This window comes from Dromaius novaehollandiae, chromosome Z (genome assembly GCF_036370855.1).
Source record: "Dromaius novaehollandiae isolate bDroNov1 chromosome Z, bDroNov1.hap1, whole genome shotgun sequence".
NCBI lineage: Eukaryota > Metazoa > Chordata > Aves > Casuariiformes > Dromaiidae > Dromaius > Dromaius novaehollandiae.
The window spans coordinates 73,000,310-73,011,640 of NC_088132.1; the positions used below are offsets into that span (position 1 = coordinate 73,000,310).

The 11,331-nt window shown below is 60.7% G+C and overlaps 3 protein-coding genes across 3 annotated transcripts; all 3 read right to left on the reverse strand.

The window, feature by feature from the left end:
* Positions 1 to 53: 53 nt before the first annotated feature.
* On the reverse strand, positions 54 to 1,231 carry LOC135325083 (avidin-like). The gene is made up of 4 exons (XM_064502560.1): positions 1,160 to 1,231; positions 648 to 861; positions 231 to 351; positions 54 to 153 (listed from the first exon to the last, which is right to left on the reverse strand). The coding sequence occupies exons 1-4, from the start codon at positions 1,229 to 1,231 to the stop codon at positions 54 to 56; spliced, it is 507 nt and encodes a 168-aa protein (XP_064358630.1).
* A 1,235-nt stretch (positions 1,232 to 2,466) lies between these two features.
* Positions 2,467 to 4,127, reverse strand: LOC112991928 (avidin-like). The gene is made up of 4 exons (XM_064501606.1): positions 3,965 to 4,127; positions 3,617 to 3,827; positions 2,877 to 2,997; positions 2,467 to 2,696 (listed from the first exon to the last, which is right to left on the reverse strand). The coding sequence occupies exons 1-4, from the start codon at positions 4,034 to 4,036 to the stop codon at positions 2,663 to 2,665; spliced, it is 438 nt and encodes a 145-aa protein (XP_064357676.1). The 5' UTR covers positions 4,037 to 4,127; the 3' UTR covers positions 2,467 to 2,662.
* Positions 4,128 to 8,275: 4,148 nt separating this feature from the next.
* LOC112991938 (avidin-like) lies at positions 8,276 to 11,071 on the reverse strand. The gene is made up of 5 exons (XM_026114769.2): positions 10,865 to 11,071; positions 10,108 to 10,215; positions 9,779 to 9,989; positions 9,473 to 9,593; positions 8,276 to 9,384 (listed from the first exon to the last, which is right to left on the reverse strand). The coding sequence occupies exons 2-5, from the start codon at positions 10,168 to 10,170 to the stop codon at positions 9,339 to 9,341; spliced, it is 441 nt and encodes a 146-aa protein (XP_025970554.1). The 5' UTR covers positions 10,171 to 10,215; positions 10,865 to 11,071; the 3' UTR covers positions 8,276 to 9,338.
* Between the last annotated feature and the right edge of the window lie 260 nt (positions 11,072 to 11,331).

Genomic DNA, 11,331 nt, shown 5'->3' on the forward strand with positions numbered 1-11,331 from the left:
CGGGGGGAGGCCAAGCGGGGGGGACGGCGGGAGTCACCGGGCTGCGGGCGCCGTCACGGCGCGGGCGCCAGGCTGTCGTCGCAGGAGGGAGACCAGCTCTGCAGGACCTTCCCCTTCGGGCTGCGCTTGCGGGTGAAGACGTTCCTGCCCACCCTGCGGGGAGGCAGAGAGCTGCCGCGCTCCGGCCGGCGAGCACGGCTGCCCAGGGGCTCCCTGAGCCTCCTCCCTACCTGGTGGCTCTCCAGTCGTCCTCCAGCGACCCGACGGCCTCGCGCAGCAGCCAGGTGGTGGCCAGCAGCTCCTTGCCACCCGGGCCCACGAAGCACTGCCCCACGAAGACAGCGGTGGCGTCTGCGGGAACCAGCGCAGGGACGATGGGGCCAGACCCGTCGTGAGCACCTTGGACTGGACCCCACGCACCTCGCGGAGCCACCCAAGGGCGCCGGGCGAGCAGGAGCTGCTCCGAGCCAGCTGCTGCACCCATCGCTCCACCCGAGCAATGACCCCCTCCCTGACTCCCCCCTTCCCGGGCTGTGTCCCCGCGCTTACACGCACCAAAGCCTTTGCACAACACAGGTTTCGCTCCCCGGCGCGGATGGTGGTGCCTTCCCCGCCCCCGCCCCATCCCCGCGTGGCCCAGCACCTACTGGAGAACCTCTCCCAGCGCACGGTGAAGCCAAAGGTGGGCCAGGCCGCCTCGCCGGGGTCGTGCTGGGCGCCCTTCAGGGGGGACACGCGGATGCAGCCGCCAGCCAGGCTCACCCGCGTGAGGTACTCGCCCTGGAAGCCGCCGTCGGCCCGCACTGCTGAGATCTCCATCAGCGACTCCTGATCGTTCCTCCACAGCCCACTCAGCTCGCACTGGAGGGGATGCGGGACACTGTGCCGGGATGGGGCCCTCCCTGCTCCCCCGGGGCGGTGGGGCTGCAGCCCCCCGGCGCTGGCGTGGACACGCGGTCCTGGCGCGGGAGCAAACGGATGCACAGGGGCGGCCGTTCCCATTTTGTGTTTTGCCCGCGTTACCTCCCAAGTCTGCGCTTTGCACTTGCAAAGCTTGCCTGCCTGCACCCCCTGTCCCGGCCGGGAAAGGCGTTAAAGAGAGGGGCCCCCCGGCTGCTCCCGCCGCATCCCCAGGGCAAGCGCCGCACCGGCCCCGTACCTTCCTCCCAGCCGGGCTGGCGCGCGTCGCCAGGGCCAGGGCCAGGAGCAGGGCCAGACCGCTGCTCGCCATGGCCTGGGGCTGCCGCGGCTCCCCGCACCCCGGCCCCCTTTATAGCCCTGCGGGCGGTAACCGGAGCCCCGTGGTGGCAGGGCGCCCGGGAAACGCGAGGCGAGGAGGTCTGCGTGACCCGGCAGTGCCGAGGCACGCGGGGCGAGTGGCGGCTATAGATAGAGGCGGCACGGCGTGTGGCACTTGCACAGCCCGTAGCCCAGGGCCAGAGGGGAGAGGGGCTGCGGGGCCTCCCGGTGTGGTGCCACCAGCCCTGCTCCTTGCTCCCGCACCGTCCCGCTGCCACCACCAGTCATGGTGATGCTGGGGTGCACAGCCTCACCGGCTCTTCTCCCCAGGCGCAACAAATGCACCTCTTCCCCCGGGATTTTGTCCCAGTGATAGTCCCCTTCCGGCAGAAGTTTCTGCTGCTTTTCCAAGCTGTTTTTCCCTGGCTGTGCTGAGCTTTCCTTGGGTCTGGGGGAAGTGACAGCTTGCAACATGAGCTCTTGGACACCGCTGAATTAATCCCCATTGTAAGTGCTGCTGAGGCCTTCTGGTACATGTGCTGAAGTTAAAATTGGAGTTGGACCACCAAGACCCACACTGAGGTGGTGATTCACGGAGTTTGCAAAAGCTAGGGATGCCTTTTCCTTCGGCAGAGAGGAGCAGCCACAGCGAGGACGTGCTCTCCAGCTCAGGTACCTGCTCCACGCATCCTGGCTTGCTGCAGCCATCTGCTGGGGCCACCTCACTCAGCATCAGGGTCCCAGAGAGCCCGCAGATTTGTCCCTGCCCTCCCTCAGCCACTTTGGGCCAGTCTTTGCTGCACTCATCCCACTGGATGTGGCCCCCAGGTCTGCACCATACCCCCCCCCCCCACCGCTCTGCCCCATCCCTCCAGCCCAGGAGTGGGTGTTGCGGAGCAGGGATGGGTCCCCTCCACCAGTGACCGGGGTCACAGGAGCTGGCACAAGGTGCACACAGGGGCTGGGGGCTCAGGCTGCCCAGGGGACCCCATGGGAGGGGATGCCCCATGCACAGTCCCCAAGGGAGTGACCTCACGGGAGGGGATGCCCCATGCACGGTCCCCAAGGGAGTGACCTCACGGGAGGGGATGCCCCGTGCACAGTCCCCAAAGGCGTCCCTAAAGGCACGAGGCCCAGCATCTCCTTGAGGCACATGGAGGGGAGGTGGGGGACAGGACCCAGCCAGGCTTTACCCCAAAGTCTGTGAGCAATGACAACACAAGAGACTTGGCAGTCCTGGAGCTTTATTGTGTGTGGAGCAGTTCTGCAGGGTCATGGGAGAGGAGCAGCTTGGCAACCCTCCAGCAGCCACCTGGGAGACGCAGAGCCGGGAGGATGGATGGGGTGGGCAGGGGTCTTCGAAACAGGGGCCACACGAGAACATAGGACACAGCCAACTCCTCTGTGATGGTTGCGTGTGCTATCACAGGAACCGGGTGAACACGTTGCTGCCAATACTGCAGGGAAACAGAGCTTGTACCTTGGTGCATCAAGACCAGGAGGGACTTTTTGGTCTGAACCCCATGCAGCACAGGGGATGACCACCAATAAAACACATCCTGAGCACAGTGATCAGCATCAGAGCATTTTCCAGATGCTTTAATGGACTCATGGGCCCTGCTCTGCTCAATGCTCACCTGGTGGCTTTCCAGTCGTCCTTGAGGTCATCGACCTCCTGTCTCAGGAGCCATGTGGTCCTCAGAATTTCCTTTCCATCCTCATCCACGAAGCACTGGCCCGTGAAGACAGTGGTAGAGTCTGCAGGGAAGGGATGGGAGGTGGGGTAAGTGCCAGGGCCAGAGGCAAGGGGGGACAACACCATTCAGACAAATAAAGGTCCCGCACCCTGCTTGCATCTGTGAAGGGTCACAGAGCAACTCCATGCAGTGGGGAGTGGGTGAGCAGGGTGCACCCAGGACACTGGGAGCGTGATGCTTCCTACCAGTACTCTAAACCCTCCAGATTAGGGGTTTCCCTGTGCTCAGGAGGCAATGAGCCAGTTTGGGGTGAAAAAGGCTGCTCTGACCAGCTAGGGTCAAGAGCAGCCTCTTGCAGGGGTCTTATCAACTCATAAAGGGAGCATCCACAAATAATATGGACGGCTGGGTTTTGGTCCTAGCTCATAATGGGTAGCTCGTAACAGGCAGCTTTGCAGCGGAGAACCCCTCTGTGCCCTGTGGTGACACGTGGCTGACAGTTCCCAGGTCCTCCTCTTCTCGGGCTGGACCTGACCCGGACACGAGGTGGACATGGGGACCAGGGAGTGCCACCACACAAGCAGCTCCTGGGCTGGGGATGGAGGAGCATTGAGGACACCATGGGGGAGGGCAAGGGGCTGTTGGGGACACCACGGGGAGGCTGGGGAAGGGCGAAGCACCTGAAAAACTCCAGTTGACGGTGAAACCGAAGGTGGGCTGGTTCGGCTTGTTCTTGTGGTGCTGGGATCCCTGCAGCGGCGAAATCTTGATTTCGTTCTTGGTGGCTGTCACAGCCGTGTGGTACAACCCAGAGAACTCGCCTTGGCTGTTCACGGAATTGATGGTCATGTTGGAGCCCAGCTCATTGATCCAAAATCCTGTCAGGACACACTGCAAAGAGGGAATCAGCCCCGGCTGCCCCGCACGGCCAGGGCAGGGGCTGAGACGCAGGAGCAGGCACCCCGCAGGGCACCCTGCGGCCCCGGGCGCAGCGTGCTGCCCCTCCTGGGCATCAGCCTCCCTTTTACCTTGGTCTGCTCAGAAGCGCTGGTGGATGCTGCCGCCAGGGTGAGGATGAGCGCGATGCTGAGCCTGTCCATCCTCCTCGAGAGCGGGCGCTTGCTGCTGAACTGCTGCGACTGCTGGGGTTTGCTGGCTGGGGAGCGTGTGTGGAGCCTTTTTATAGACCGGCGGGGAGACGGGGGCTGTTGTTTTTATTGTTTTTAAACGTTTCAAGGAATTAGCACATACCAGCTGTTATCTCACCCCTCTATCTTGTTGACTTTCCCAGAGAGGCTCCTGAGCAAACAAAGAAGGAAAGTGAAAGGGGAAGTTTGATAAGACGTGCTGATCTCCTGCTCCGCTGAGGGACGTCCTGTCCTGTGCAAGGAGCGCGGTGTGACCGGCGAGCCCCGTGGGTGTCCCCGCTCCCGGCCGGAGCTGGGTCCCCAGCACCGCGCAGCCCTGGGACGAGTGGGTGCAAGTACTGGCTCGTGGGGTTCAGCAGGGATTTGGGGGAGAGGGCTGTGCTGGGTGAGGTAGGGATGCTCGGGAGGGCTGGTGGGTCGCTGGCCTCCGTCCCCTGGCATGTTTGCAGCCGCTCACGTGTGGCTGCAGGGGAGCAGCAGGGAGAGGGCTGCCGGGGAGGCCGGGCTCCACTTCCCTGGTACGCTCCTGCTTGAGCTGTCTTTCCTCTTTGGGCAAAACCCCTTCGCTCTCTGTGGGCTTTTCTATCCGTGGAGATTTCACCTTCCTGAGTCGGAAACCCTGGAAAAAAACAGTTTCTTACGAAAATCAGGGCTCAGAGCAGCTTGCGTTCTCCAGAGCGGGCTGGGAGAGCGGGGCTGTGGAGCTGGCGGAGGAGCTCACCCATGCACCTGGGATGAACTCCCTGCCAGGAGAGGCTGCAGAAAGGGCTCAGCTGGAGGAGAGGGGCAGAGGAGAAGAGCAAGGCTGCCTCTACGCTGGTGGTTTTAGCAGCGGCTCTGCTGTGGACAATTCCCGAGCAGGTTGTCCCAACCTGGACTGGAGAGGCTGGTGGGAATGGTAACCACACGGACCCAGATCATGTAGCAAGAGCTATAGGAATTAAGTTATAAATGAGTAATAAAAATGAAAATCAAGTTTGTTCTTTAGTTATCACAGCAGTGTGGCTGGGTATCAGGGCTGTGGTCTGCACACACCCAGAGGAATTAGCTATAAATCCTCTGGGTGATCCAGGAACTTCCCCGCTCTATCTGCTTTGCTGAGATAGTGACGGGATTATCATTGAACCCTGAGATATTGGACCCTGAGTCATTGGACCCTGAGTCATTGGACACTGAAACAGGTGATTTTTTTCTGGATTATTGCAGTTAGGCGTTAGACTGATGGTTACAGGAACCCCCCAGGAGATAATTTCAGACAATCTTCCTGCTTTCGTGGTCCAATTCATATGCTTTAAATATGTGAGTTAACAGCCTGGGTGGAGAATCTGGCCCTCCCTTCCAGAGCTCCTGCTGTGGAAGTAAGCAAACTATATCTAGATAAGGTGCTTGTAAACAGCTGATGAATCTTGTTCCTGAAGGAGAGGTCATGTAAGACAGTCTTCTGTATGTGGTTAAGACATTTAAGACAAGTTTTCTATATAACTAAGATAATCAGTAACGATGGATCATGCATGCACTGGAGCCATCACGGAGGAGCACGGCCAGCAGGGCTGCGGGAACTGTGCAGAGCAGCGGTTCGGGGTGTCCCACCTGATCCCGGTGAGAGTACCGCCGCAAGGACCCTCGCAACGGGGATTCCCGTCACTGTCTGGACAGCCACCATCATCCTGTTTGAGAGATTTGAGACCCTATATGAGTGTCATCCTATGCCAAGAAGATCCCAATAAATTATTATTATTATTATTATTAACGAACGATGTCCCTGAGAGTGTCTGTGAGACCCTAGCAGCGGTATGCTGTGCATTTCTGTAAGGTGCCTCCTGCCTCCTCTGGCTTCCAGCCCCCTGAAGGGTCACAGCGTGTGAACGACCGAGACCAAGAGGATGTGATGTAGGAGCAACAGCTGGTTTTTATCCCACGGTGAGGTCTGCAGGGGGGTTGGGGGGACCCTGCTGGGCAGCCGTGCCATGCCGATGGACACGAGCTAGACAGAGGTGACTGGTGAAGTGTTTGTGGCTGAGACTGGTGTAGGCAGGGCAGAAATTCATGCAAAGCTCTGCAAGCAGCTCTCGTGGCTGGGCACTAAAACAACAGATCAAATCCAGCACTGATGAGTGCAAAACACCTGCAGAGAAGTGACCTCAGCCACAGGCACTCACTGGCATCTGGCATCACCACATCTTGTCACCCGCTGCCCCAAAATCTGCAGGCAACCCAAGGGGCTGGGTGCATTGCAGCCTTGTTGGCTGCCCTCACTGGCCTTAAGGCATGTAAATACTCGTGCCAGCTCCCTGGCTTGCTGCCTCTCTCCCTTGGCAGCCTGCGTCCTGGCACTGGTGCTGCTGGGTGGTGATAACGCAGTCAGGAGGATGCGTGCAGTACAAGCGGCAGCTGCCTTTGTGCAGCATCAGCAACACCTCTGAGCCGGCCACAGGCCCCTCTGCTCCCCGCTTTTCTGATCCTGAGGATCCTGTAAACTAGCTCCTTGGACTAAATACTGTCTCAAAATGCTGGGAAGTGAGGAAGCTCGCTGGAAAGGGACTTCAAGCAGAGCAGCCACAGAGCTGAAATGCTGCAGACCTAAGAAGGCCTAAGGGGGGGGGGGGGGTAGGCAGCATAACCGTGCTCCCTTCTGAGAGGCTGTGAAAGAGCAGACCCTACAGGAAGGCTGTAAAAGACCTGGAAAAGCTGGTAAAATTTGCGGACAGAAAGGAGGCAACGTGAAGAAAACAACGTTGTTTATGAATCAGGAGATGCATTCAAAAGAAAAAACACGAAGAGCAAACAATCTGCAAATCCACGACAAGGAGGCCAAAACAGATGGAAAAAGCTTGCTAAAGCCATCGGTGCTATTAATAAAACGTTTCCAAGGTCCTCGGCGTCAGGAAACCCGGGGGAGCAGCAGGAGACAGCAGCTCCGCGAGCCGGGTCGCGCTGGTGGCGCAGCGCCATGGGCTGCCGGAGAGCTCGGTGAGAGCCCACAGCCTGCCGGCCCTGCGGGGACGGGATCAGGCCGGGGCCAGGTGGCTGGAGGAACGCCTTCAGCTTCAGAGCTGACTTTCCTGGAAATCAGCTGCTCGGGCGGGGAGTGGGCAGCTCAGGAAACACAAGCGCGCACTGACAGCAGTTGTTCCTCCAGCAAGGCTTTCCCGCTGCGCCTCCTGTTTCCAGTAAATGACATTAATCACTTCAAGCAGAGTTTTGGACCTGGACCTCCCGTGCGTCTCCAGCAGACGCAGCCTCCAGGCAGATGGCTCGGTTTGCCAAAGGGCCCCCAGAGTTATGCTCTTGCCACAGGCGCCCTGGTCCATGCAGAGCCCCAACCCCGGCTCCCTTGACGCAGGACAGACACGGCTGGGCTGTGCCACCCTGTCCCCCCGTGCTGCTCGGAGCTGCTCAAAGCACTGCGCCAGGCTGAGGCAGCCTGCGCTCGGAGGCGCTGCTCGAGTGCTGCCAAAATCGGCACGCGCCCACCCCATCACAAACCAAAACGCGGGTTTTGGACCAAAAAGGAACGAGAATGCTGCAAGTGCTGAAATTGCAGCACGTTAAGCTCGGGGTTGTGTGTTTGAAAGGGGTTCAAGAGAACTGGGTGAGATGCTCAGAGATGGTGCTGGTGTGAACAGAAGTGCCACGGCTGTGCATGGAGCATGGCTCCTGCTCAGGTCTGAGCGCGGACGGGGCAGTCTGAAAAGCAGCAGTGCTGGGTGACCGAGCAGTCAGGGCAGACTGGAACCAGGAGAGCTCAAAGCAGGAGCGGGTCATCCCACCTCCATTGCAGGTGGGATCCCCCAGAGCTCATAAGGGGAGGCACTCGACAACACCAAGCAGGGCAAGCAAGAATTAGCATTAGTTAGAGCCCTGAACAGGAAACACTTTATCTTTAGCAATAAATCTATACTGCAGATAACCTAGGGATTTCTTGGGGTGGAAGTAGCACCTGGCAGCAGAAAACAGAACGTGAGTGTGTGCAGGTAGAGGCCCTCTGCTCTCCTGCGCCGCTTCCCCAGGACCTTCCCTACTCCCTGTCCCCGCCACAGGCCGGCTCTCTTCGGCAGCCTGCAATGCCCTGCAGTGGCTGCAAAGCCCGTTGGGGCTGGAAATGCTCCTCCTGCTCCCGCTGCCTGCAGCAGTGCTTTAGCCCAGCTTCCCGGCATACGTCTACAAAACACACAACACTGAGTTTAAAGAGAAAAAAAAATCATTTTATTCCACTTTTGGAGCCTTTTTCACCAAAGCTGAAAAGAGCCTCAGAGCAGAACTTGCACCACAGCGCGACGCTCCCCCACACGCACTTCCCACTGTGGGAGAGTGCATGCAGATTTTGGCGGTGGGCGCACCGGTGCCATGTCACCAGACGTGCAGGTTCGGAGAGACACCTTGTGTGAGCCTGGCTGGGATGGGGCAGGCAAGTGCAGGCACTTGCAGACAGCCTGGGGGCCGGGGGAGCCAGGTGGGGGGTGCCCAACCTTGACAAGAGAGGGATCATGCATGCCCTAGATGACCCATCTGGGGACACTCCAGGGCAGCGATCACTCATGAGACTGTTTTGGAGGTGACTGCGAAGGCACCAAAAAGGCATTTTTAAGAAGACACTCATGCTGCATGCCCACAAGAGCTCTGATGTGCAGAGGTGGTGATGGTATGTGTCGGACCACGCAGTGTGGCAGCACCCGCACGAGTCCCCATGAGAAGGGGAACGAGGGATATGACGGGGCAGCTCCTGAGTGCTCTGTAAGAAGCTTATCAGAGAAAAGATTCGACTCTGTCATGGTTTCTCCAGACAGGCGAGAGCTGTTCAGATATGCTACAAGGCCCCATGTCTGGATGAGGGTCACCCCCAACAGATGAGGTTTGGAGGCAGCAAGCAGCTGAGCAAATCTCCTTGCTCTGAGCACAGCAAGCGCCTCAGCTGAGACCCAGGTCCCAGCTAGAGAAGAGCTGGGGCACACAGGCTGTTCCCATCCTGTCTCCGATGCTCCTGGTTTGGAAGAAGCTTCTAGCTGAAGGAGCTCAGACCAGCTTGAGCAGAGCTCCTGCCGAGTCCCCGGTGGCATCGGCGCACAGCTGATGCTGCAGACCGGCCCACCAGGTCCCCCTGGCCAGGGACAAGGCTGGGGAGCCAGCAAATACTGAAGTATGAGTGTGAGAAATGACAAGTGAAGGGACAAATCCTTCATGGCAGGTGCTGCTGTGACCTGTGCGACAGCACCTCTCCCTCCTAGGCTGGCAGAGATGGTGTCAGAGAGGCTTTTCATTCTTCCTTGAAGTTCATCCGAGTGAAGACGTTGCGGCCGACCCTGCAGGGAAGCATGTCCATGACAGACCCTTTGGTTGCCCACCCAGCAGAGGGGCAAACACCCTTGGGACAGGGATCCCATTGCTCACCTGGTGGCTTTCCAGTCATCCTGGAGGGAGTCGACCTTCTCCCGCAGGAGCCAGGCTGTCTGCAAGACCTCCTGCTTGCTGGCGTCCACAAAGCGCTGGCCCACGAAGACGGCGGTGGAGTCTGTGGGGAGCAGGCAGGAGTCAGCTCCCACGGCAAGAGCCCCAGCAAGAGGTGTCGCAGGGTGCGTCATGCTGTCTGCAGGGTGCTTGGCAGACAGACGCTGGCCAGAGCAGAGAGGCGAAGCCAAGCAGTGGGGCCTGCCTGCGCTGCCCTCCCGTCCGCCTGGAGCTGCTGCCCCTACGTACCAGAAAACCTCTTCCAGTTGACGGTGAAGCCAAACGTGCATTGTCCGTCCTCGTCCAAGTGCTGGGAACCGTGGAGGGGTGAAGGCTTGATTGGCTTTTGGGCGCTCGAGACAGCGGTGTGGTACTCGCCTCTGAAGTCGCCCTGGCTGTTCACGCTGAAGATGTGCATCTGCGAGCCCAGGTCGTTCTCCCACCAGCCGGTCAGGTCGCACTGTGGAGGGAGGGAGCTGACGCGGTCGCCTGGGCCCACCCCGGCGTGGGGCTGGCCCCCCACCGCAGCGCCCAGGCCTCCCCCAGGCCCCCAGCCAGGGGGCAGATGCTGAAGTTACCTTGCCCCTCCTTGCGGTCTGGTCCTGCCAACTCTTGGCATTTTCTCCTTTTGTCTCCTTCATGCTGGTCTTTTCCCCTTTGAGGGTGTCAGCCCACAGGCAAAGTAGCTTTAAAAATGAAAGAAACACAAAGTCAGGTTTTGGCAGCAGCAGCAGCATCTCTCAGGAGTCTGGTGGTGCTGGGGGGGGGGGGCATGAGCCCACCATGCCTCTTGCTCAGGCACTTCTCTCTAAGACATCTGATTTATAAAGTCATTGTAACCTCAGAAACATCAGGAGAACCAAAAACTAAGTTAAAAGCCCAACAGAACAGAAGAGGTAAGGCAAAAAAGCCAAAGGCAGAAGCCCCAGACAGGCAGGAAGGGCTGCAAGCTGCGCCGCTCCTGCTTGCATCCATCCGGGGCAGCGCGCCAGCCTCGCTGGGGGGGCCAGGGCCGCACTTGCACCGGTACCCGGTGCGCTGGGCCACCCGGGTGACCAAGGAGCCGGGACGGCTGGTGCCTTGCAGTCTCCCACCCGCCGAGCTGCGGCCCCGGGGCAGCCCCGAAGCGCTCGCCGTCCCTCCATCACTGCAGCTCCCTGTCCCCAGGGCCCCAGCCTGGGCGGGCGCTCCCACGTGTCCCCGCAGGGGCTCCCACGCGTGTCCCCCATAGCGGGGGGGGACACATGTGCCCCCCATGGGGCAGGGCTCTCCATGCACATCGCTCCCAAGGAGGGATCCCCGGGGCCGGCGCTCCCACGCGTGCCCCGCTCCCACCTGGTTTCCCACGGCGGCTCCGGGAGGGGCGAGGAGGCGGCGGCGGCGGCGGCTGATCGCGGGCGACGGCTGCCGCCGGCGGAGCTGCCGGTGCCTTTATAGCCCGGCCCCGCCGGCCCGCCCCGGGCGGCCCCGGGCTGCGGCAGGTCCCCGCCGGGGACGGGGCGCCGCTGCGCAGAGCCCTGCCCGGCGCGGCTGAAATCGGGGTCCGGCCCCGCGGCCGGGGGCGACACGCGGCGCCTGGGGTTTGGCAGCCTCTCTCGCCGCCGCCCGGGAATCCCTCACGCCCGGGGGCTGCTTCCCCGGCTCGGCGGCTCCCGAAAGCGGGGGCAACCGGCTGAAGCGCCCCCGGGTCCCCTCTGCTCGGGGAGGGCTGCCGAGGAGCCCCGCACGGTCGCTCCGCAGGGCGAGAGGCTGCGCGGCAGCACAGGAGGGTTGGGGGGCAGCACGGGGTGGTGGTGGGGAGC

Bases quoted from the DNA above. Each gene is read 5' to 3' on its own strand.
- LOC112991938 (XM_026114769.2), bottom strand. From the start codon at position 10,170: ATGAAGGAGACAAAAGGAGAAAATGCCAAGAGTTGGCAGGACCAGACC. The intron at 9,594-9,778 runs GTACGTAGGGGC...TGCTCCCCACAG, and splicing joins CAACTGGAAGAGGTTTTCTG to ACTCCACCGCCGTCTTCGTG. The intron at 9,385-9,472 runs GTGAGCAATGGG...GCTTCCCTGCAG, and splicing joins GATGACTGGAAAGCCACCAG to GGTCGGCCGCAACGTCTTCA.
- LOC112991928 (XM_064501606.1), bottom strand. From the start codon at position 4,036: ATGGACAGGCTCAGCATCGCGCTCATCCTCACCCTGGCGGCAGCATCC. The intron at 2,998-3,616 runs GTGCTTCGCCCT...CCTTCCCTGCAG, and splicing joins CGTCAACTGGAGTTTTTCAG to ACTCTACCACTGTCTTCACG. The intron at 2,697-2,876 runs GTGAGCATTGAG...GTTTCCCTGCAG, and splicing joins GACGACTGGAAAGCCACCAG to TATTGGCAGCAACGTGTTCA.
- LOC135325083 (XM_064502560.1), bottom strand. From the start codon at position 1,231: ATGGCGAGCAGCGGTCTGGCCCTGCTCCTGGCCCTGGCCCTGGCGACG. The intron at 862-1,159 runs GTACGGGGCCGG...CATCCCCTCCAG, and splicing joins CCAGCCCGGCTGGGAGGAAG to TGCGAGCTGAGTGGGCTGTG. The intron at 352-647 runs GTAGGTGCTGGG...TGGTTCCCGCAG, and splicing joins GCGCTGGGAGAGGTTCTCCA to ACGCCACCGCTGTCTTCGTG.